The sequence below is a fragment of the Cebus imitator genome, unplaced genomic scaffold, assembly GCF_001604975.1.
Source record: "Cebus imitator isolate Cc_AM_T3 unplaced genomic scaffold, Cebus_imitator-1.0 Scaffold4, whole genome shotgun sequence".
NCBI lineage: Eukaryota > Metazoa > Chordata > Mammalia > Primates > Cebidae > Cebus > Cebus imitator.
The window spans coordinates 5932023-5958559 of record NW_016107319.1 but is presented as its reverse complement, the minus strand read 5'-3'; the positions used below and the strand labels follow the sequence as shown (position 1 = coordinate 5958559).

The 26537-nt window shown below is 34.7% G+C and overlaps 1 protein-coding gene across 2 annotated transcripts; it reads right to left on the bottom strand.

Annotated features, from left to right (window-relative positions):
• Positions 1–1938: 1938 nt before the first annotated feature.
• On the bottom strand, positions 1939–26268 carry ELMOD2 (ELMO domain containing 2). 2 transcript variants are annotated; one of them, XM_037740417.1, is made up of 9 exons: positions 26141–26268; positions 24852–25001; positions 22926–22954; positions 14722–14819; positions 13005–13134; positions 10605–10738; positions 8250–8318; positions 7311–7444; positions 1939–2084 (listed from the first exon to the last, which is right to left on the bottom strand). In XM_037740417.1, the coding sequence occupies exons 2-9, from the start codon at positions 24991–24993 to the stop codon at positions 1939–1941; spliced, it is 882 nt and encodes a 293-aa protein (XP_037596345.1). In that variant the 5' UTR covers positions 24994–25001; positions 26141–26268. The 2 variants fall into 2 exon arrangements, with proteins under 2 accessions (XP_037596345.1, XP_017389751.1); XM_017534262.2 differs by having other exon boundaries at positions 26136–26267.
• Between the last annotated feature and the right edge of the window lie 269 nt (positions 26269–26537).

The following is a 26537-nucleotide window of genomic DNA, read 5'->3' as shown; positions in this document are numbered from 1 at the left end:
ATAATGATATTTTCTTAACATCATCACAGTTTTTCTTCCCAGAAGGGAAAAAAACTTAATTACTTAAAATTTTCCCCTTCCAAGCTTGAAGCATTTTTAAGTATACTGGCAAATGTTTAAATCAATTCAAGCTCTTAGCTGTTGAAAGATCAAAATACAAAGATAAGCATTTTCAGCACAAACATCAAAGGATGAACAGAATTACTTTCCATGTAATAGTGAACACCTTAATACAACGAACTTATCAGGATTTTGTGACAATAAAGCATGAAAATATTTTTTAAAAATTAAATGAAGATATTCCCAAAGTTGAGATGTCCCCTACAAGAAACCAATTTTCAAATTCCTGTAATACTGAAAAGCGAAATTGCCACTATTATAATAAATTGAACCAGATTTTTAAAATAATTTTATCTTATTGAAAAACTAATTTTAATGCATGCACTTTAAATGTATATGCTATACAACACTGCATCGTATTTTCCAAGTGGATATTTCTTACCACTCTTCTCTTTGACAAGTATGAAAGAGAGAGGTCTGTCAACAGACATGAGCAAATACTTAAAAAGTCTCAGGTCTTGCTCTATCACATACGAGCCAGTCCTTTTAACACTTGGTACATACCACATTAAAAGGTGTGCTAAATATCATCATGTTTTAGATCAAATTATGTCTTTAAAAGGTTGGCTTTTGTAGGATTCAAGGATGACTTGGACTTTCCTGTCTTTAAACCTTAGTTTTGCTATCAGTACAAATGTGTAAAACACTCCAAGAAGAAATCATTCCCATCAGTGTATAATCTCATCACTGTATAATCCTTGACAGCACTTGCTGCCCTCCTGAGACTTTAGGAGAATAAAACTATATAAAATGCACAGTCATCATGTCATCTTCAAGCTACTTTAGTATTCCACAGACTGTTAACATAAAGTTCATACATGGTTATCTAAAAACACCATGGGGTCAAAGAGAAGCAAGGGTTAACAGTAAGTCAAATAAACCAATGATGTTTAACTGAGATTGTTTTAAAACTTAAGTTTTCTTAAGTTTCAAAGACAGTTTTATTTAAATAGAAACTGTCTTTAATAATCTTTTTGTCTTTTATATAATCAAGACTTTCTTGGCAAATAATCTCTTTTTCATAAACATACGTAAGTAGAGAAGCCTCATAAAAGGCTTCAGACCAAACACTAATGTTCTTTTCTACAACTGATAAAAAGCAAATACTGAAGATGAGAAAATACCTTTAAGCTTTCAAATAACACTGTAGCATTTTAAAGTGTGTTATTTAAAAACAAAAAAGCTGGCTGGTCACCAATACTGTCATTCTCTCATCACTTATGCTCAATAATCACAGAAACCCAAAAGGAGGCCATGATTCTTTATTCTCTCTGCCATATCTCTGCTCTATTTGCTGCTAATGAAGCAACGTTATGACATGTAATTAAGATGCAAACAAAGAAAACCATAAACACTCTTGCTGTTAATTAACCTAGAAATAAAATCAGACGAAGAAAATTAAAAACAGCCATTTCCAAACTAAAAACCAAAAAGACTTAAAGAACTTTGAAAAAGATACCAACTTGATCCTGCAACACATAAAAAAGAAAACTGATTTTACACATTTTAATCAACCAATTTAATACAAATACCTGATTTCTACTTTTACACTAACAGGCTAAGTCCCAAGTTCCAAACTGTAGTTTGCATGACTCTACAGAAGGAATCTTTGGAAAGATAAGGTACCTTTGGAGAACAGTGTATAAATAACTGTAAACATACACTGATTGTCCACTAGCTTTCTTAAATAGAATTTCTGAAATATTTTTGTAGGAAATTATATATAAGAGTGTAAATTGATCAGATAATTTCTATTACAACATATAAATTCTGTTGAATGTGCAAAATGTGGTAGAAATAGAAGATACAGTGGATGATTTATACTTTTAAAGTAAGTGCTACATTACAATCCAGTAAAAGTCCTTTAATCTTTTCATGAAACTTCTCTCTATATAAGTTGAAATACATAATGCTTTCTGGTTCTTCTTCAAACCAAAACTTGTCAAATTCATAGACAAGATAACCTGCAGTTAAAGAAAAACAAAACATATAGTCCTCAATATTGAAATCACATTCAAACTATCTCATTTTTACAAAGTATATAACCATCCTTTAAATCCCATATTAAAATAATCAAAAGTATTCTCAAAACTATTGGAGGCCTGAGGAACTTAGTAAGAAATGTTTCCAGATGTTCAAAATAAATAGCAATTTCAATAAACGATTTAGTGTACATTTACTCTTTGTCTCAAAAATCGACAACATCCCTCAAGCTTATAAGATGTAGTACTTTCAGCCAGGAGCAGTGACTCATGCCTGAACTTTCAGCACTTTCAGGGGCTGAGGGGGGCAGATCACTTGAGCCCAGGAGTTAAGAGACCAGCCTGGGCAACATAGTGAAACCCCATCTCTGCAAAAAAAATACAAAAATTAGCCAAGAATGGTGGCATGCCCCTGTAGTCCCAGTTACTTGGGAGGCTGAGGTGAAAGAATCGCTTGAGACCAGGAGGTCAGCGCTTTAGTGAGCTGTGATCACATCACTGCACTCCAGAGCCTAAGTGACAGAGTAAGACTTTATCTCAAAAAAAAAAAAAAAAAAAAAAAAAAAAAGATGTAGTACTTTCAAAAGATACCTTGAGAAAAGTTTCCTGAGAAACCCCTGAAGCACAAAAATAAAAGTAATGAGAAAATGTTAGATGAGGCTAAAGTGTAGGAAAGCTATTTCCTACTCGATTTCTAAATCTAAGAGTTATTTCTACTTTTTTTCAATGAACTATCAGCATCTTTTCTTTTTTTAAAAAAAATACATCCCCTCCAAATCGGCTTAATATTTTTCGTTTTCAATATCCTCATTATGGTAGCCAAATTAACCTCCAAAATGTTAAAAGCATTTCATGAAACTGAACTTGTTTATATATACACACACACATATATAAGCTTAAATGTGAACTTAAAGCCACCCAACATCAAAATATCAATCAACAAGTACATAAACAATGTGTAGCATATAATGAAATATTGCTCAGCAATAAAAATAAATGAACTAGTCAATTTAAAAAATTAATAAATAAAAGCTATTAATACACACAACAAATCATGCAGAAATAAGGCAGACAAAAATGAGTAAAGACTGCAAGGTTCCACTGAAATACAATTCTAGAAAATAAATGCAAGCTCATCTATAGTGACAAAAAGATTGTGGTTGCCTAGGATGGTACCAGGAGGGGAAAGAGGCATAGATTACCAAGAAGCACATAAAAACTCTCAGGGATGGTGACTATATTCACCATTTGGATCATAGGGATGACTTCACAGGTGTATACATATGTTAACTTATCAAATCATACATGTTTATCAGATGTGTAGTTTATCATATCATATATGTGCAGTTTATCATGTACCTTAATAAATTGTTAAAAAGTAAAACAAAAAATAAAACCATCCAGTCCTACTTTGTATGCAACCAAATGTACTTACTGAATTATTTTTTAAAATATTTCTAGTGTTCACTAAATGCTCACATGCTGTCAGAGCAGCCCTAGGATACAAGGACTATGTTGTTGTCCCCATCTACCAAAGCAGAAACAGAGGTGCAGAGAAGTTAAATGGTGTGCCCAAATTACACAGTTTGTAAGTGGTCTCTGTTGCAAAAGCCAATGGCTTTATACAAAAGGGTGGCTAGACTATTGTGACGGCCTACTATGAAAAAAATGGAAACCTCATTTTAATAATATTGGTCATAAAGTAAACATTAATGGTTAAACACATCATATTCCAACACTGATATATCAGTTCATAAGAAAGCCAGTTTAAGAAAGATTTTTGGATTATTCTCGATATATGATAAAACAGATTTTGGTCAACCATGATATACAAGTAAAATCAAGGAAAGAACTCTGGAGAAATGTCATCTGCTATCTCTATACCCCATACACTGTTAGGGATGTACAATAAATACATTTAGAGATTAACATTCTGTATAGTATGATAAGGCAGATAGCTATCCAAATTTTATGGCCATACCATTTGTTTTCGTATTTCTGGTTATTAGGTTTTAGATATTCACCATTGTTATGTCCTTTAAATTGGATTTTCATTACTGCCAGTAATGTGGCCCATTCAAATGACTACCTGGGCCTGGAACAAACTGCTCAAGTTAAAGCACCAGGAACTTCTTGCTTCAGAGCGAGGTTGTTGGTCTATAATATAAACCAGTGTCAGAGAAAGACAAACTTGAAGAATGGAGACTATAATAGCTAAGGTGATTTAATGTGACATCAGGAAACTGCAGGAAAAAATACTGAAACTCTAGGAAACTGGCAGGCTATCCTTAGCATAAGACTCACAAAGCTTTGCAAAAAGGGATGGAAAAGAGCTGTTTTCCATGATGTACATATTTTTTCCTTTTGAGTCCAGAAGTTTGGAACTCTTAGACTCTGAGAAATTACCACATGAAATGTCTAAAACTGAAATTCCCTGCATGTATCTACTACAGAGGTTAGGGATAAGAAAACCATATGAAGGGGGATTAACTGTAAACTTGCATGAGAGATCTTACTGGAGTGATAAAAATGTTCTAAAAGGGTATTATGATGATGGCTACACAATTTAGTTCATTAAAATTCATTTAAGTGTAGATTTTAAATGGGTAAATTCTATGGCATATAAATTATACCTCAATAAAGTTGTTATTGAGGCATAACTTTTTTGTTATACAAGCTTGAGGTGTTACTATTTTTTCTGGAACCAACAAAACAGACGTCCAGGTAAAATTGTGACCCTACAAAACTAGAATGGAGATATGCTAGACAGGAATATGCAGAAGACAGATGGTGTGAGGCTGCTGAAGAGCAACAGTTCCCATAGATCCTCAAGTGCCCCAGTTTTTAGGGGAAAAAATACTGCACAGAGGTCATTTTGCACTGCTTTCTAACCTACCTCTCTCCTGTATATATTGAGATATGGGAAACTGCTTAACTGTTTTGGGAGTTTTTAAATTTTTTTAATATACATATTTATGTTCAATAGGTATTGAACAGGGGATAAAAATAAAAAAAAAAAAAAAAAAAAAAAATCAGAGGCAAGTTAGCAAAGTCCCAGCAACAACACTTTGGAATGGTAAAGGAAAGCATCTCATGCCTGCTAGAAATCTTCAGTACACTTGGGTAGAATCGTCAATGCTGTCCTTAGGGACCTGAAACCTGTCCCACCATTTAAAAACATGTTGCACTGGCTCCTACTTTGTGTATACATCCCATATGATTCTTTATCCTTGTCTATTAAGGGAGAAAAAGGATCTAGACATACAGTGCTGGGGTTAAAGTAGAGGTTGAGCTGAAGATATATATTTTGGCATTTAATGCACATTTGGCATTTCAAGTAAGGATATCACTTAGGAAAAATATGAGGGCTAAAGAGATGAGTGGGCACAGGGCTGGGCTCTGAGGTGATCCTACATCTAGTAAGGCAGTGGATGTCTACAGGAATTCCTGTGGGGCAGGAGAAAATCCAGGAGAATGTGACATCAGAAAAGTCATGATAATAACCTGTGGTCATTTATGCCCGGTGCCACTAAAAGGATCAAATAACACGAAGAAAAAACACAGCAATTGTATTAGGGAGAAAAAAAAAAAAAAAAGGTGTCTGAGAAAAATCAGTGTCATCAGTCATGGAGAGAGAAATCAAATTGGAATTTGATAAAAACTGGAGATGAAGAAACGTAAAATAGCACTTATTTAAAAGTTTCTTAAAGAAAAAGAGCAGAGAAATGAAGTAATATCTGGAGGTGGACACTGCACTAGGGGGAGGTTTGGATTCTGAACATGACAGCTCTTCATTGAATGCAGTGACCCTGATTCTCTGCTATATCCTCAGGGCCTAGAACAATACCTGACACACAGTAAATAATGAAGGGAAGGTACAGAGGCAGGTGTGTAGTCTAACTGATGAGAAATGGCTAATTGAAAGAACAAAGTCTTTGGTAAGACTTCCCAGAGAAGAGCATGCCTAAACTGAGATTTGGAAGATGAGAAGGCATCACCTGGAAATGACAGAGGGCGCTGGAATAGTGTTCCAGGTTAAGTGAATGTCACTTGCAAAGGCATAGAGTCAAAACAGAGCATAATACATTGGAGCAACTAAAAGAAGATGAGGATGCCTCCAGTATAGACTTTGTGGGGGTGAGAGGGGAGCTGGTATATGGCAAAAGATGAGTCTGAAGAGATATCAAGGTTCAGATTATGCAGGGCCTTATAATGGGAATCCTTTGAAGAATTTTTGGCAGTAAAATGATCAGATTTTCATTTTAAATAACTATACTTTCAATGTGGAGAAGAAATAGAAGAGTGTTATCATAAACAGACAGCTAAAGGCTATTACAGTAACCTAGTAACAAAGGCCTGATACTGTGCAGTTACAACGGAGAGGGAAAGAAACAGACAACCACAAGGGAAATTTAAGATGCAGACAAAACTGGAATTAGTGTGTAAGTAAAGGCAGGAAAGCTTCTGCGAAAAAGAGACATGAATGATACTTTCAACAATGGAGATGAAGAAATTATGATTTGGTCACCTATTACCTAAGTCATTCCTTATATAGTACCAACATGCAAATGACATTCTAAAACCACGAAAAGATCAAGAAAAGTAGTGGGTGAAGATAAACTAGAATGGAAATATTTGCTTCTGAACAATAGCTTCAGAAGTTGGATTCTTTCAATTAAACCTTCAGTATTCAAATATTATTACTAAAAGTGAATGGAATAGAGAGAGTAAGGATAGCTTTAGGAACAGTTACTAAGTACCCCTAACCTACCACAAAAATATTTGGCCTTGAAATTCAAGTCGGGGGAAGCGAAAATTTCCTCTAAATTAAATTTCCTTCCAAAAATAATAAAATAATCTGCAAATGGTCTGTCCTTAACAGCATTCATTAACCAGCATCTGAGAGGGAAAATTCATTTTGCAGTTAGCTGGAAAATGAATGCCTAAAGAAAAATTACATGAATCTTACATTTGTCTACATGTGAAATACTGCCTTTTATAATCAGCAAATATAAAAACTGAAGCACAGAATACTCTTGGGGACTCATCTTCCACTATTTTCTTGTTTTTCAAAGATCCTAAGTAATAAAATGATAAACATAAGTTACATACTTCACAGAGACAATAGATTAAAATATATATTATACTTTCCTAGCGGTTTACGAGTTATCTTAGAAAGATCTAGTTTTAACTCATTTTAATACTCACAATAAAACTGATGAAAGTGTTCCATTGTTGGTATACCAGGAACAAAGTTATAGAGATGAAACTTCAAAGCCTCACTCTTCAATAAGCTATAAGCCATCTCTGTAAGATTGATTCCAACTATTGCATAAGAATACCTATGTCAGAAACATTACCAGTTATACCAGCCAGCCAAATAACTCATAAAATAAATTTAAAATTATGCAAGGTATTAGTAGAAAGTGATTTTGTTTCAGGTTTAACACAGTATTGATTTCATGATAATCTCTACATAGTAAGAAAAATATGCCAGAAAGAATTTAACATTTTTGCTTTTTAAAGCCTGTTGATTTTTCTGGATATAATCTAAGAAATAAAAATAATGCTGTGTTCACATGTTATCTAAAACTAAAATTCTTAAATAAAAAAGAGGCAGGGGAGACTACATACCCCAAATCTCACTGATTTCTAAAATATACTAGACAATCTGATATTTTCTTCTCCATTATCATGGTATTTTTATGATCTAACATTGTTACTATGCTTTTTCAAAGATTAGATACCATCAGAATATTTAAAAAAATAACAATAAGGCTAACAAAACCATATCAATTTGCATTTCACTTAACAATTTTCAAAGCTATTTCCCCATTTTCCTTACTCCTTTTCCAAACTATTTCCTCCTCCTATCTTCAAACCTAGTTCTCAAAAAGATTTATAAGGGCCCTTATCTCCAGTGTATAGATAAACTATATCTTGTGATAAAAATATACTGAAATACATACAAAATTGGTTTACAATCACATTTTTCCTTAAAAAATAATGTATCATGTAATATCCTTTATAAAGTTTTTATTAAAATACCTCATTTTAAGTAATACCTTGATATACCTTCAAATTCATTAAATCATCTAATCATTGTAAATGCAAGAGATTATGGGTTCTTTAATATACTTAGCTTACCCTAATCTTGGATGATTTGAACGAGAAAGAATCTGATGAGCTTCACTAGTGTAATTTTCACTGAAATACCTAAAAAGAAAAATAATCAAACAAATATACACCATTCAAATGTATGATATCTAGAAGCAATTAAAAAATCTACTGTCAAAATGATAGTCTCAGTGCTGTCATGACCATCCTGATGTCTATCTCAAATCACTTCAGTGATTCACAAATGCTTCTGAATCAAAACTTCCCAAGCTATCAGACCTATCTTGTAAAGAATATAGGTTGTTGACAAGACTGTACAGTATTTTAACAAATAGACAATATAAAAAGAGACTACCTTAAAAAGAAAAAAACTAGAGTTCTTTTTGTTTCTTTGCTTGTTCTCTTTCTATAAAAGAGTCAATGTGTACCTGTTAGGACACTCTTCCTTTTACTTAGGGTTCATTCCTTCTACTACAATTTAAGTCTGTATTGTTTAGTGCCATTTTCAGTGCAATCAGAAGGGAGTTAACAATCTTTTTGCAATGAGAAGCCTCCTTCATCAATCATATAACTAAAATACTAACTATAAACGTAAGTATTGGTAGTATAAGAGAGATGTATATGAAACTATCTATTTTTAGGCACATACATCCTTTTGGCCTATAACAAATCTGTTTAATCTTTGGATCATCTCAGAATGACAGACACACACAAAAAATGACTGACTAGATGCTCACGTGAGGATAAAAAGAATAAAAAATAAATTTCCATGATTTATTTACATTTTAGAGGACATAACCATTGAAATTTTCATAAAGCATAGAAATTTCTAATTAACTCTTCCCACTTTATTCTTTTATAGAGTATTAATAGACACTTCCATATTTCTTCACTGGCTCTAATTTTCAACCCATTACACCAGGGGCTAACTTAGAAGTCCATAAATCAATGATAATTTATGAACGAAGGGGAATCCAGAAACCATCTTACATTATGCGCAACTTTTTCTGTGTATACATTTTCTGAGAGAGTGTATACAAAGCTTTCATCAGATTCCCTATGGGATCTGTAAACATCAAAATGGTTTAAAAAGTCTTGCTGAATACAGTGCTTTCCTAAGTACTCTAATTTTCCTACTTTATCCCTAGTTGACTCTAAAATGCCTTAACTATTTATATTTCATTTTTGTAATAATTTAGCATTACATTTTAATAGTCAAACTACTCTTAAAATGTTCAATCTGTAATATAGAACAATTTTTAATTTCCTTCCTAAATTTAGTTACACTCTACCTTAACAGTATCAAATGGTGAAAAATATACATCTATATACAATAAGAAAAACCATCAATATCAACCTAATTTAGCCAATTTCAGGATTTTTTTCACAGTAAGAATTATCCAAACTTTAATAGGCTAGCCTTCCCATTCTAGACATTTTATAGTCTATAAATCACATCATGAACAGAGCCAATCACTACAATTTGTACAGCTGCATATCATTATAGGAGGAAATTCACCTTCCAGGTTATCTTCTAGAATAGTTTTGGCTATCAATTGTGATTTGAGTTACATATTTGGGGATTTCATACATGTAGCTAATCATAAGTATTAAAGAAGATAAAGGAGAGAAAGTTCATAGGGTAGTCTATACGTATAAAGTCAGGAATGTAGGTAGATCAGTTGTCACAGGTGGTAAAGAATATACATGAAGAGACTTTATTATCACCTTACCTGGTTATATTTCCCAAAATAGAATCACAGAGCCCAGAGAGAAAAAGCAAGTAGAAAAAGGCAGTAGGAGTATACATAATTCTTTAAAAGGTATCAGAATGGAGATCAGAAAGAAAAAGGAGAGGAAAGCATTGGTAAGTAAAGAAATCACACACACAAGTATATTTCCACCAATGTCTTTTTTTTTTTTTTTTTTTTTTTTTTAAAGACAGGGTCTTGCTTTGACACCCATGCTGCAGTATAGTGGCACAATCATGACTCACTGTAACCTTGAATTCCTGAGCTCGGGCAATCCTTCTGCCTCAGCCTCCCAAGAAGCTGGACTACAGGCAAATGCCACCACACCTGGCTAATTATTTTTGTAGAGACAGGGTCTTACTATAATTGCTCAGACTGGTCTCGAACTTCTGGCCTCAAGTAATCCTCTGGCCTCAGCCTAACAAAGTGCTGGGGTTACAGGCGTGAGACACTATGCCTGGCCTCCAATATCTCCATATTGTTGCCAACAATATTAGCAAATACTTCTAGCATTGTAGTAATTAAAATTCAGAGATAGTATGAATCAACTAGATCACTTCTTATTAGAAGTAACTAGATCAGAGATTACATGCAATTTCATTTAGGGAAGAAAAGAAAGTCTACTTTCACTTACACAAGATTGATTAATCCAAGTATGCCCATGCCTCTGAAGTCTGTCTTGGGATCATCACCCTGGAAACCAATATCAGCCCACTGCTTGGAGATTCTAGCCTTTAACTTCTTCGTGGGCATTAGAAGATTCCAAAGCTGCACAAACATATTTCCATTATTAAGACATTTTCCTTCTCATAGCTTATAATTAGTAATTTAATGCTATCAAATAACATGTAGATAAATCATAGGTTAAACAAAGACTTTATCTAGAACATTTTTCAATTATCCTAAAACATACAGCACATTTATTCCAACTAATAAGACTGATAGAAACAATAGATTTGGAAAAGGTAACAAATAATTTACAAAAATCTAAAACAATGACAGGTCCATTTACTAATTAATACAGATATGACCAGAACTGGTAAACTGCTTGCTTGAGAAAAACATGGTATTTTAGGAACTTACCCCTTGCTTCGGATTTGTATAAATAGGCTCTATTATAATGGGTGGGTTATTAGTCCCTAATCAGAATGAAAATAGGTCTAAGACAGAAGGGCATGAAGAAATGACAGCATTCCAGCTTGTTTTACAAGTTTTCAGTTTAAAAAAATATGATTTGGTTTTAAATAAATATCTTTAAGGATGAGGATTTGAGAATAGCTATCAACTATTATATACCAACAAACTAATCAATGCAAAATAAACAAAATTTATTGTCTAAATTCAATATCACAAGCCATCAAATGAAAGAAACTTATAGAAGTTGACTAAAAATGGTTTGTGAAAACTTGCAAAACAGAAATACTTGCATTTTTTCCCATTTCATTACCATTTCAGGCATTGTTGAATAAAGACCCCTAATGAAAGGAGTATTCTGTTATCTAAAATAAAATGAAGACTTGTGATCTTGCCTTAAACAGGGTCAGGATTCTGGGTATGAGGCAAATCCAATCATTAGATTAGATTTACTTGGTCACTATTTTTATTACCAACACATGTGACTTGCTTACATTAGCCTCTCTCCATGAATTCTGCAAGGAGTTTGATTATGCCAGTGATAAGGCCTCAGTGATGTGGTGAGAGTCACAGTGTAGAATCACTAGTATTGAAAATTTAATATGCATGAATATTGAATTTCTGGGTTCCATTCCCAGATTCTACTTTTGTAAGCATAAAGTGAAACTTTGGAATCTACATATTAAACACTAGTTAACTCCAGTAAAGTTGGTCCCTGGACTACACCTAAAGAAGACGGATTACATAGCTCTTTACCCAGTAAGACTGCTGAGTATGTGCAATGTAGAACTGAATTTCACCATGAAGCACCAAGGTAAAATTCCCTAGACTAGAAGGTTAGGACTTGTACTTTTTCCCAAAAAAGGAAAGGTATTGTGTAGCAAGGGCCTAACATTAAGGGAAAAATGATGACAATGGGGACAGAAATAGTTAATCCTCAGTAAGAGCCAGGTATTAAACACTTTAAATATAAAAACTCAATCCATATGATAACCCTTTGAGATACATATTCGTATTGTTCTCATTTAACAAAATACACTTTTCCTGAAAAAAAAGGTTTTATTGCTTTTAAACTTGTGTCTCTTACTATTACTTAGATAGCATCAATGTTTCTTTCCACAGTACTTTTCATTATAACAAACTCCTAATTCTAAATGCAATGTGCTATTTTCTTTAACCATTTTAAAATAAAATTGGAATAGGTGTAGAGGATGGGCAGGAGATTCGTCTCTGTTCCAGGCCCTGGTCCTTAGAATCTTCATCCCTCAAATGAAGGGACTAATCTAGATGATCTATAAAGCTTACTCTAGGTCTATTACTCTAATTTTGGGACCTCATTGGCCTTATGTATTTATACTTCAGAAAAAATAGAAAAATTCTAAGTAAATAATTTTTACTTTCTTAAAGTTTAAATCTATTGTGGCATTACTTGGCAATTCACATTCCATAAGTCCCAAAAGATTGGAAGTAATAATCTGAAAAGGGATACACACATTTGCAATTTGTAAGTAGCTGAAAATGCTTAACTTATATGAGCAATTTGTATAAAAAGTAGGAGAAAAATCTGAAACTTGTGGACATGTAGTTTTTGGTTGAAAGGATCTCTCTTTACAGAGTTTTATTTCAGAATTTAATGTATTAAAATAAAATTTATTTGAATATATTCATATAAATATATATTCATTATATATTTATAATAATGCTTATCAGAAAATTATAAAAATAGCTAACTAAAAATCTTTCCATATCAATGAAATCCAGTGTAATAAAATTCTCTAAGGGCAAAGAAACTATATAAGCCTAAGTATACAAGCCTCTAGAATTTGCACAGAGACTTCACTTAGCTAAAGCCTGATATATTTTTCCAGTGTTGAACGATTCCACATAAACAGAAATTTACCTTCATGAGTAGCTCTTCATGTTGTAGGTTGTCAGAATCATATGGCCTTTTTCTCACACTTTCTACATCCAAAAAGAGCTGTTTATAACCAGTTATCTGCAGTAAGCACATCTTCATGCAGATTTTAAAACTAAAAATGATAAAATTAGTTTTTAAAAAGCATACCTTCTTATCACAATAAAGTGATGTCTTTCATAGATTGTGGTTTGTATGTCTATTTAGAAAGCATTTCCTGGCTTTCAGTTTAAAACAAGACCCACCAAAAGCCTCCTTAAACACAAAACATCATGCAAAGTACTGCATAGGATGCAAGGCCCTAGAAAGAAGGCAAGACATGGTAGGAATGGCAGACTTCACAACTGTAAGGATTTGTGAAGGATTTTCTCTTCATGTCTTCTCTAGGCAATTCTATACATTCCTAAATCTTTATTGCCAGATACCACCAATAGACTTAATTTTCCAAGTATATATAAAACAAATAGCTCCACAGTAGGTTATCTCAGCTCTAAATACAACTGCTTATCTTCCCTAACGAAACATGCTCCTTCTTTAGTCTCTAAATCTATTAATGACATTGCTAACCATTAGTTCCCCAAGCTACAACACTCCAAGTTCTGACCTGCCTCTCTCCAACAATGTTTCAAAAGATCCCCACACCCTGATCCTTTCTAGCTCTGAAATTGTCCTTCGAAGCAATCCTTATATGACTTTCTCCTACTGTATTTATGCCTTTGTCATTTCTTGCCTGAATGACTCAAGTTTTCTATTCTTTATTCCTTCTGCTAGCCTCGCACATCATCAAATCTACTCTCCATCTTCCTAAAATACCTATCTAAGAATGTAGCTTGTTTTTGCTTAAAAACCAGAGGACAACATCTATATCCTTCAGTATGGCATACAAGACTCTGCAATGTATCAACCTAGCATTTTAATCATTTCTCCAGCCACTACTCTACTCATATTCAATGCTCCACCTATAAATGACTCCGTATCATTCCAGATACAAAAGTACTAATATTTCTATGTCTCTGTGCCTTGCTGGCACTGTTCCCCTACCCATTCATTAAGGTCCAGTTTAAATGCCACCTCTGTATGGAACTATCCTCACAGTTCCCTCCTAGCCCCTTCCTCATCTCAGCTGAAATAAATTGTTCCTTCCTCTATATTCACATAGAAAATGCTGAATGAAAGAAATAATGTGAAATACTACGTCAACATACCAGCACTGGGAACACAGAAATGGAATAAGTACTCTTCTAATGGAATTTAAAATTTACAGGGGGAAGGAAAAGAGTTAATCAATGACTATAGTAAAATGGGTTAAATGGTATGATAACACTGTGAGATGCCACAGCAAGGCACCTAACTCAGAATGGAGGAGCCTGGGAGGACCTTACTAGAGAAGGATATAGGAACTGTATTTCAAAGGACATAGTAGCCAAAGTTATTAACCTGGGAAAGTCATGGTAAGACATCTTGAAGAAGGCAGATGATATAGTGGCATTAGTGCTGTATTGGAAACCAAGAGATACAGGTTCTAGTTCTAATTCTATCACTGCCCTCTCTGGATCTCGACTGCTCATCTTGTGAAGTGACAGTACTGAATCAGATCATCTCCACAAACCCTTCAGGTCTAAAGTGTTACAGCAGTGTGTGATCTATACACCTCACAGGTTATAAGTGCATAATAAAAAAGAATAATGTAAAAACAGCACACCTGGTATCCTTCTCAGGGTTAATATTCTTTTCCTTCATAATATCTTCTACACATTTGTCCACTTCATTCTGAACAACACATGTTGCCTTCTGTAAAACCTATTTATGTGAAAGAAAGCCAAATGAGAAAAATTCTTTATAGCTGAAAAAGAGTAAGTTTTGAGGCATTTTATCAACCTTATAAAGTTGACATCAAAATGCAAAACAAACTCAATTTGTTTCAACCAGCTTATTTCAAATTTTCTCTAGGGCCAAGCTCATATAGTTTTATAATAAAAAAACAGCAACATGATGTATCAGAGGAAGCCTTCCTCAACTGAGTCAACAGGTTCTCAGCTGATGAGTTCTTAGCAAATGGGCTGACACCAGTGTGTTTATGAAGCAGATATATTAATTACATAATAAAATGTTAAAAAATCTTGAATGCGTAAGTTTAAAAAATTAAATGAAAAAAAGAGTTAAATCGCATAACCTTGTTTCCAGAGATCACCACTGGTAACAAACATTGACAAAACCAAAATCAGATCAAATTTGAAAACTAGGAATTTACTGTGCATACTGAAGAACAGTTCACAAACTAAGACTTCAAATCAAAACTGGTAAGACAAATAAAAATAGAGGTCTTAGTTTAGATACACCCCAAGACGAGAGAGAGAGAAAGAGAGAGAGAGAGAGAGAGAGAGATTGAGATTGAGATTGAGATTGAGATTTCCCCAGAGAAAAGTAAAAGGTGAAAAGAAAATGGTCAAAGATTAACAGCAATCCATAAAGATACAGATATGGTCAACAAAGTCTAGTTTGTCCAATCCTGAGATAAGAGGGGTACAGGAAGTGCACTGAATCTTAAATACCAGCGCTGGTAAAAGGACTACCTTCACCATAGGCAGTCCTTTGCCATACCTTTTGCATGTATTACAAACTCCTAAAACGTTAAAAATCCAGTTCAATGTCACCTCCTCTGTGAAGTCTTCCCCAGCTCTAGAGTTACCTACTTCCTTTTACAGTCATACTTCAGTTAGAGAGTACTTACCACACCATACTTTGTTTCTCTATGTTCTCTACCAGCATTTGTCTCTCTTATTTAGTCTTATATCTTGAGCGTCTAGCATAGCACAGTACTGATCATATGCTCAAAACTTGGTTAAATATATATGAATAAATGACTGATTGAATGAACTTGCCCAAAGCATACACAAATTTCGGGCAGTTAAGATGGGAAACCACATCTAGTTTCTAAGCTAAGAAACTAGATGTTTCTAGTTTCTAATTTAAATACAGTGAAAGGCATAGATGTTTGATCCATTTTAACAAATACATACATCCAGATAATCCACATTCCTACTAAGATACAGAACATTTCTATCATCCCAGAAAGTTCATTTATGCCCCTTTTCAATCAATTCTTCCTTCAAGAAGCAACCACTGTTCTGATTTCTATCATCATAGCTTAGCTATGTGCATATAAATGGAATCCAAGTATGTACTCTTTTGTGTCTGGCTTCTTTTGTTTAATATAATGTTTCTAGAATTCATCCACTTTCTTACTCATATTCACATTCTTTTTCTTATCTGTAATTTGTCCCTTTTAATTGTTGAGTTGTATTGCATGAATACACCTCAATTTGCTTATTCATTCTCCTGGTGCTAGAAATTTGCATTGTTCCCAGTTTGGGGCTATTGTGAAAAAGCTATTATGAACATTCTTTGTTACACTTTTGGTAAATATATATTTTCATTTCTTAGACATCTAAGAGCGAAATTACTAAGATATAGGGCAGTATGTGTTTAACTTTCAATAAAATTGCCAAAACTACTTTCTAAAGTGGTATCATCTTATACTCCAACTGGTATTTACATCATCAGTATCATTAGTCTGTTCAGGTAATTTCATTACCCCATTCTAGTAGATATGTAGAATCCTCTCATTATGATTTTAATTTGCATTTCCCTGATGACTAATAATGTTGAGCACTATTACAAGTGTGTATACACACACTCACACACACATACATATGCACCTTTGTCAAGTGACTGTTCAAGGCTCTTGCCCATTAAAAATTCTGTTGCCTTTTTATTACTGAGTTATAAAAGTTCTTTACTAGATACAAGTCCCTTATCAGATATATATGGTGCAAATATGTTCTCAGGCTGTGGCCTGCTTATTCCTTTTCTTAAAGGTATCTTTAATAAGCAGTTTTATTTTGATGAAGTTTAACTTTCCAATTTTTTTTAAGTGGTAGCATAACCCAAGGTGGAAGATATTCTCCTAAGCTTGCTTTCAGAAACTTTAAAGTTTTAGTTTAAAGATAGGTCTAACATCCATATTAAATTAGTTTTCATGTATGGTGAGAGATTGAAGTTGAGGTTCATTTTTTCCCCCATATATACCCAGTTGTTACCAACACTGTTTGTTGAAAAGATTTTCTTCTCCTCATTGAATTGCTTTGATACCCTTGTTAAAAACTATACATCTTAGGTGTGGTCAATTTCTGTTCTCTCATCTGTTAATATTCACCTTTTGACTGGAAAGTCTTAAAGTCAGGTCGTGGGGGTCCTTTTACAAGATTATTTGGGCTATTCTAGGTACCTTCCATTTCTTTATGAACTTTAGAATGAGCTTTTCAGAATCTTCAAAAGTAATCTGCAGGGTTTTTTTACTAGAACTGCATGGAATCCACAGATCAATTTGGGAATTATCATCTTAATAATACTGAGTCCTCCAATGGACGGACAATGAATATTGTATATGGTTCCATTTTCACCTTTCTCAGCAATCTTCTCTGAGAGTTTTAGTGCAGAAGTCTTATGTACCTTTCATTAAATTTAGCCCTGAATATTTTATGTTTTCTGGATGCTTTTGTAAGTGGTAATGTTCTTTTTTTATTTTCCAAAAATTTGTTGCCAACATACAGTAGTATACCATGTCCTGTAACACTACTAAATTCATTTACTAATAATGCCAGTAGTTTTGTAGATTTCTTAGGATTTTCTACATTCACAAAGTATGTCATCTGTTAACATATTTCTTTCCAATCATTATGTCTTATATTTCTTCTTCTTGCCTTACTGCTCTACTTAGGATCTCTAGTATGATGCTGAATAAAAGCATAGAGAGTACATATATTTGTCTTGTTCCCAGTTGAATGTGGAGAGCATTCAATATTTCAGTGTTACGTATCATGTTAGCTTCACGCCTTTCACAGCCTTTCATAGATGGAGAAAGTTCCTTCTATGCCTAGTTGAGATTTTTTAATGATGAATTGGGACTGAATTCCATCAAAACAGTTTTTCAGTATCTGCTAAAATGTTCATATTTTTCTGATTTACTCTGTTAATATGGTTAACTACATACATTGATTCTAAAATTCAACATGACAGGCTGGGCACGGTGGCTCATGCCTGTAATCCCAACAGTTTGAGAGGCAGAGGTGGGCAGATCACCTGAGGTCAGGAGTTCGAGACCAGCCTGCGCAACATGGTAAAACCCTGTCTCTACTAAAAATACAAAAATTAGCTAGACATGGTGGCGTGCACCTACAATCTCAGCTACTAGAAAGGCTGAGGTGAGAGAATTGCTTGAACTAGGGAGGTGGAAATTGCAGTAAGCTTAGATCGCACCACTGACTCCAGCCTGGGCAACAGAGCAAGGCTCTGTATGCATATATATATATATATATATGTAAGCTGAATATGACACATCATAACATATTATCCTTTTTATGTATTACTGGAATCAGTTTGCTAGTATTCTGTTAAGGACTTTTGCACCTATATGCATAAAGAGCATTGAATTGTAATTTTTATACACTGTCTGTGTTTAGCCTTAGTATCAAGGTGATATTAGTCCCATAAAGTGTGTTTCTTTCTATTCTGTTTTCTAGGAGTTAATGTAATGGTGGTATTATTTCCTCTTCCTTAAATGTTTAACAAGACTTTAATAGTGAAGCCAAGATTGGAGATTTGTGCAAAAATTTTAAATTAGTTTCTATTTATTTTTAAAGTTCATGGCTATTTAGATTTCTTTTTGTGTTAGTTTTGATAAATTTTCAAGGACTTTGTCCATTTCATATAAAATGAAACAATTTACTGACATAAAGTTGTTCATAGTATCGACTTATTATACTTTGAATGACTATAGGCTGTAGTGATGACCTTTCTATCATTCTTCACATTGGTAATCAGGGTTTTCTCTCTTGCTTCATTGGTGTTGCTAGAGGACTATTAATATTTGTACTCTTTTCAAATAATCAGATTTTCAGTTTTTTCATAATTTCTATTTTTATCTGTTTACAATCTCATTAATTTTTATCTTATTTTTATAGTATGCCTTCTTTTACTTACATTAGCTTTAATTTGCTCTCTTGCAGCTTCTTAAGGTATAAGTATAGATAATTAATTTTAGGCCTTTATAAGCTGCTTTTGTACACTCCACAAATTTTGATGTGTTGTGTTTTCATTTATTTTCCCCTCATGAATTTTTTGACCCAAGGGTTACTGAGATGTTTAATTTTCAGATATTTGGGGATTTTCTAATTTAGCACTGCTGGGGGCAGAAAACATACTCTGTGTAAGTTTAGTAAGTTGAAACTTACTGAGATTTATTTAAAAACCCAACATATCGTGTATCTATACAAATGTTCTCTGTGTACCTTAGAACATGCATTTTGTATTTGCTAGGTACAGCATTCCATAAATGTTAACTATGTCAATACGGTTGATAGCACTATTTAAATCCTATATATTCCTTCTGATACTTTTAGGGTGTCTTGCAGTTCTGTCAATTATTGAGATAAACGTGTTAAAATTTCCAGCTACAATTGTAGATTCATATATTTCTCCCTTTAGTTCTGTCCACTTTTGCTGCATGTATTTGGGGGCTTTGTTAATAAGTACATAAATTTTTAAGATTTGTTTTCTTGATAAATTAATCCTTTATTACAAAAAAAAAGTTTAGTATTGGGTAGTACTTCAAGTGTACGTTTTTTGAAAGCCACAACAGCTTTTTTATACTGTTTGCATAATATGTTCATTCACTTTCTATTCATGTTTGGGGTATGTTTCTTGAAACAACAGTTAATTGGCTATCGCTTTTTTATCCATCTGCAAATCTCTGGCTTATTCTCTAATCTTGTGTTAAGTCTTTAGTTCATCAAAAACAAAATGAAGGCTGGGCGCAGTGGCTCATGCCTGTAATCCCAGCACTTTGGGAGGCCAAAGTGGGCAGATCACTTGAGGTCAGGAGTTTGAAACCAGCCTGGCCAACATGGTGAAACCCCATCTCTTCTGAAAATACAAAAATTAGCCGGTCGTGGTGGTGGAAGCCATAGTCACACCTACTCGGGGGACTGAGGCAGAAAAATCACTTGAACCCGGGATGCAAAGGTTACAGTGAGCCGAGATTATGCCACTGAACTCCAGCCTGGGTGACGAAGTGACACTCCGTCACAAAACAAACAAACAACAAACAGGTAGATGGAGGAGAAATGAAGAAATACAATTCACTCATTTTCTAAGTTCTCACATATTCAACTACTTTGAAGGCATTTTCAATACTGGAATATATAATACTTAAAGAATTTCTTAGGATAGTGACTCCAAAACTTTTTTCTTTTAACCTCAAACCAAGCAAGTACTCAAAGACCATTTTCTCAACCACATTTGTTTTTTAGCTAAAGAAGAAATAGGTGATAATGAAGAATGGTGGAACTACATATACAAATCACATCATATATTTTGTAGGAAAATAATATGCTTATGCATATGATTTTATTATAAAACTAATGAACATAAAAGTAATTATTATATCAACCATGATAGGTTACAAATTAGATGACTAGCACACATTTGCAGGCAATAAACATCAACAGTGACTTTCACTACACAAGCAAATTTGAGGAGACTATATACACTGTTGAGTTAGTATATTCACAGAGTGTGAATGCTTCATTTTTCAACTATAGTGCCTATGCTGCTATATAAAGGTCAGGTACTTAATGTCTAGATTTTGGAAAGGTAGAGGCCCAAAAATGCAAATGTATATCACCGTAGCATTGAAAGAAAACTAAACTAATGACATAAAACTTATTTATTATTCAACTATTCAACAGCTACATTATTATTTAAAACCTAAGATGGCAGCTGCAAAAAAAAAAAACAAAGCCACCGAAAACACTAATAGATTGCCAAAGTATTCCTCCCCACCAGCAGGAACAGCTGCAGAAGTATCACCTGGGAATATGTCAGAAATAGGATCAGAACCAGATCAGAAATTCTGGGGATGGGGCCCAATAATCTGTGTTTTAACAAGCCTCCAGAAGATTTTGATTCATCCTTAAGTTTAAGAACAACTCTTGTAATGGACCTGAAATATAGCACCTCCCCAAGTACATCTGCTACAATTTATAATATTGTTACTTTGGGAAACTGAACCCTATATTTCAAATAAAGGAACTATATAAATAGGTAAGGTATAAATAAATTTTTAGAACCAGCAACTTGTTAGCTTTCAGGACCTCCATATTCTCATTTTTAAAAAACATATTGGCTGGCCGTGGTGGCTCACGCCTGTAATCCCAGCATTTTGGGAGGCCAACGCGGGAGGAACACCTGAGGTCAGGAGTTCGAGACCAGCCTGGCCAACATGGTGAAACCCCATCTCTACTAAAAATGCAAAAATTAGCCAGGTGTGGTTGCGGATGCCTGTAATCCCAGCTACTTGGGAGGCTGAGGCAAGAGAACTGCTTGAACCCAGGAGACAGAGGTTACAGTGAGCCGAAATCACGCCACTGCATTCCAGCCTGCCTTACAGAGCGAGACTCTGTCTCAAAAATATATATATATTAACCACTTTCTAACAATTCTGAACAAAGGAGTAGAACTCTGGACTCTTTCCCCCAAATATTCACTTATATGTATGAGTTACTCTTACACAGACCATTCTTAAAGTATAACTAAATCATTATAGTACCTAATTTAAAGGTTACTCTCCAGAACATAACAGATATGCTTGCAACACTCAAGAAGGTCCATTTTATTTCTTGCACGATTCAGTACCTCATATCACTAGATAGTAGCAAATCAACATTTTTGACCTTGAGCCACATTTTACATCATGACCAAGAACATTCATGTGGATGTCTAAAATATATACAGATGCACACATACATATTTAAAATAATTATAATAGTATACAAAATTCCTAAAACATATTTAACTATATTATGACCACTGATTTCTAAATATTTTCTATTCTATTCCTATTATTGTTTAATACTAGTTGTGATCTATTATGGGATTTCAAACAATGATCTAGATGACCCATATTCTATTCTTGCCACACCAAATAATCTATGTGTAGACAAAATTGTGAACTACAATAGGGAAGTAGCAGCTTCTGGCAGACTGTATTATTGGTCCCAATTCTTCATTACCCTGTGATTGAATTATATAACGTACTCCCTACCATAGCCTATGGTAGGCATATCATATTTCTCCACCCCTTGACTTGGCTTGGCCATGTAAGCTGTTTTAACTAACAGGTTGCTAAAAGATAGGAAACAAAGAGACTTAAAATATGTTTGTGTGGTTGGGCCTTCAGTTATCCATGGTGAAGACATTCACCAGATACCTGCTAACCCCCAACGTGAGTCCCAGATGAGACAAATGGAGTGGACAGGAATTTGGCCCCAGCTTGAAGTAAGGCTTCTCCAGCTGACTCATAGACATATAAGCAAGAAACAGCACATCTTTTTATGCCCCTGAGATTTTATAATAGTTTATTACACAGCAAAAGCTTAACTAATACACAGCATGAGTTATGAATTATTTTAGCTCAAAAGGTACACAACCCAGGGTTTTCTTTATCCTAAGCTGCTTTTCTCTCATATAATCTATGCTGAAGACAGTCTAAAAGAAGACTTTCACCCTAAGGCCCTGTTTTCCCAAAAGCTATCAACTCTTAAAGCAAAATAAGCAAGTTACAACCTCAAAACAGGACAAATTATTCAAGTATTTTCTTTGAAATACACACGAAAAACACACATACACAGAGAAATGTTTGAAAACAGAATATTACCTCTAAAGGGGGAAAATTTCACTCAATGCTCTTTTTATAGAAAACACTCATCTAACAAGGCATTTTATTTTTTTAAGAAAAAATATGTCCAAGTTAAGTTTTCTAGAGTTATCGCATTTATATTATCCTACCTTATTCTTGGAGTATGTCAAGGAATTTTCTGAAATGACAAAAAAAAAAAAAGAGAGATGTTACTACTTGAGTGCTATTTGTGAATTACTCCATAATAAACAACTAGTAAAAATATCAAACCAGTAATAAACTAATAGTTCCAGAAGATATAATTTCTACATGAGTAACAGCAAACATTTTAAAATTTAATCTTACAGTATAAATGTATGATTTCAAAAAGCTCAACCAAACACAACATACCAATAAAGAGGTGACACCAACCTCATTACCTGGGATCATCTGTTTCTGTGTAGACCCCAAAGTGTCTTACTAACCACCACAAATTCACCCATGACTGTGTCACAATAGCTCAGGTCCCAGGAACTCATCTTAAAACTATGATGCAAGTGCTCTCTGCTGCATTTTCATTTGTTAGCCTGAGCATTTAGATCTGAGGTGACAGCAAACAAATCTACAACAACGGAGCAACAACTTCAGATTATCTGGTCAACCATTCTGTCAACAGATAAATAGCAAATAGCTTCTCCATTCTTGGTTTCTATATCAAGAATCACAGGAACATTTTTATTGGTCTCTTCAAAAAATTTTCTGGCACATTTACAAATAATCTCCTTTTCTCAATAATTTGAAAAATTTAAGAAAAATGCTTTTGCCACAAACAAATGCCTTTATATATATATTCTTCTCCCACACTATAAAACACCAACCTACACTGTCTGAAGAGATTTCTTATCAAGAGGTACTTTGTTCTTCTGAATAGTCAAAAGGGCAAATCAAAAGAGCAGCAATAATATAAGTCAGCCATGAAGTTGTAAGAAAACTAGGAAAGTAATTAAGCTTAATCAACCAGCTGCCCTGAGGCAGCATCTGTCTGTCATTCTTCCAATGTTGTCTTGGATACAGATTCCAATTGCCAATGCTCCACTCTCTCAACCTTACAGGGGCTGATATCTCAGTCGAAGCACACTTGATCAACACAAAAGGAAATCTAGCTAACTCACAATTTTCCATTTAACATAAAGCATGAGCTACAGCACTTCCCTGGTCTTCCTCACCCTGGCTGAAAAGAAGTGACTTCAAACCACAGTTCTTACTCATCTGTGTTCAAATTTTAGAGTAATATTTTCAATGAAGCACCGGAAACTGATCTATTTTAGAAGGTAACAGAGCAACACTGTTCCACAGAAATATGGCGCAAGCCAAAATGTGAGCCATTTGTGTACTTTAAAATTCTCTATAGCCACATTAGAGTAAAAAGAAAGATAAAATTAATTTTAATATATTTTTAACCCAACATATGTAAAATATTACCATTTCAACATAAAAAGAATATAAACAATTACTGAGACTTTTTTTCTTACAAAGTCTCTGAAATACAGTTTTTATTTTACACTTAAACAGCACATCTCAATTTAGACTAGTCACATTTCAAATGCTCAATATAATGTGATCACTGGATAGTGAGAATGAGTCTAATAATCTTTCCCACAGACCACTGGATACCTAATTACTGTCCTTTCATAAGTAACAGTAAAAAAGTAAAGGACTGATGAAGATGCTAAGCATAAAAATGGATCTAGACTGAGAAACTCATTCTTCCCACCATTTGAATGAAATTTTCAAAGGGATTATGTAAGTATAGAGATTTTTTACCAGAAAATAGGTTACAACTACAATCTAAGGAATTACTGATAAACTTCAGGAGTCAGAGAAGATAATTCTTTCCACAAATAAGCAATTAAGCATTTTCTATAAAGTCATACAATTTTAGTGCTGAAGGAGTCAAAGTGGGGTTTCAAAGCATATGAAACTCAGTTTAAGCGAGTTGTTAGGATACACAAGAAATACATCTGTCAACTGTGAGTGCTAAGAAAAATATTCAGTTAAGCTTTTATTAGTATTTTTTCTTTTTCAAATAACATTACCTATCCTGTGTGTCCTTTGTGCACCTACATAGGTATCAAATATTCGCTGCAATTCACACTTTCCAGTCATCTGTCGTAAGAGCCATTTCATCCAAAATCGAAAAAAGTGCCCATAGAAGAACTCCCACAAAGAAACAAACATTTTTTTTTTTTCCTGGAAGAGGGAAGTATACAAGACAAACTTAATGACCTTAAACTGAATTTTAAAATTAAAAAAATTAGTTTATACAACTGATCAAATCTCAAATCGTTAGTATCTATTATTCCATTGTTTGTTTTGTGACAGTGTTTAATTAGGCATCTAAAAACAATGGCAGGTGTAATATATACCACTTAGATTACCACTTTTTCAAAACTAAAATTCAAACAACTTAGTCAAATATTCAATGGCTTGAAAGAACAACAGAATGGTTTGCACTTTTTGCTAAATAATTGTATTTCATATCTAAGTTTCCTAATTTCTCATCCTTTGAGAACTGGGGTTCAATAGTTCAAGATCAAGAAGACCCCAACTAATCAACAATTAAAATATACCAAAATATCAGAATTGTTTTTATAGAATATGGTCTTCTTAGCCCTTGCGGATAATTCGTTACAGCTGTCCCAGTCAGGTGATGCCAGCAAATAAAAACACTACTTATGGCTAACAAACTGAAGTATACAAATTGAACATGGAGTATATAACACCTTAGCTCATTCTCCATTTTCTGTTCAATAGGTCAAGGGCAGAAATACTAACAAGTTTTGTTGTTTTTTTTAAGTACACACTCGATACAACTGGATCTTATGTCATAAGAAAATTCTTCAGCTTCTAAATGAGAAAGTCGGGGAGATACTATTGAGGGGGAGATACTTAAAAACAAAATTGCTCGTCTCCTTCCTGCCTTAAACATTCCCACAGACACGTCATCTCTGGACTAGGGCCTGAGGGACTGTCAAACTCCAAGTCCCCGCAGGTCAGTGCAGAAATACAGCATAGCCAGCTGGGTTGATCATTATCTTCGAAACCAATCCACCTAGTCCGCGCTCATTATGACAAAAAGCGCAGAATTGCCCAGTGGAGGGGACGCACGCGGAGCCAGAGCACCCCAGGGGTCGGGGCGTTCCTGCGCCGACCCCCCGCCAGCGCGCCGCCCGCGAATGGGAAGCCAGGGATAGCACAAAGACCCGCCGGCCCAGGCGCCCCCGGGTTCCCGCAGAACCCCGAGGGGCTCGCCAGCCGGCGCACTCTCAGCGCAGCCGCACCGATGCAGCGCCGGGCAAGAGGAAAAGAAACAGCAGCCACCTCACAGGAGCGGAAGAACTAGGGAAAGCAGAAGCTGCCTCGGTTTCCCCACTGCAAACAGCCGGCAACGGAAACGACGGAACTCTCCCTGCAAACACCGCGACCCGGAAGTCAGGGAGCGAGGCCGCGGACCAGCCTTCCCCGGGCCACTGCCCGCCCCGCCCCTCCGGCCTCTTCCGATTGGCCCGCACTCCACCTATTGCTAACGCTGGAAAGTGGTCGAGCAGAGCTACTAGGGACGCCCGAACGGTTTCCCCGGCAACGGCAGCCAGGAGCCCCGCCCCGCGCCAGAGTAGCCTCTCTTAGACCCGCGCTGGAGGCTTTTCCCTCCTTAAACCTCAGGTCCCTCGCGCAGGTTGACGGTATATACTATTGCTAGGCTCCAAGCGCGGAAGAAACCG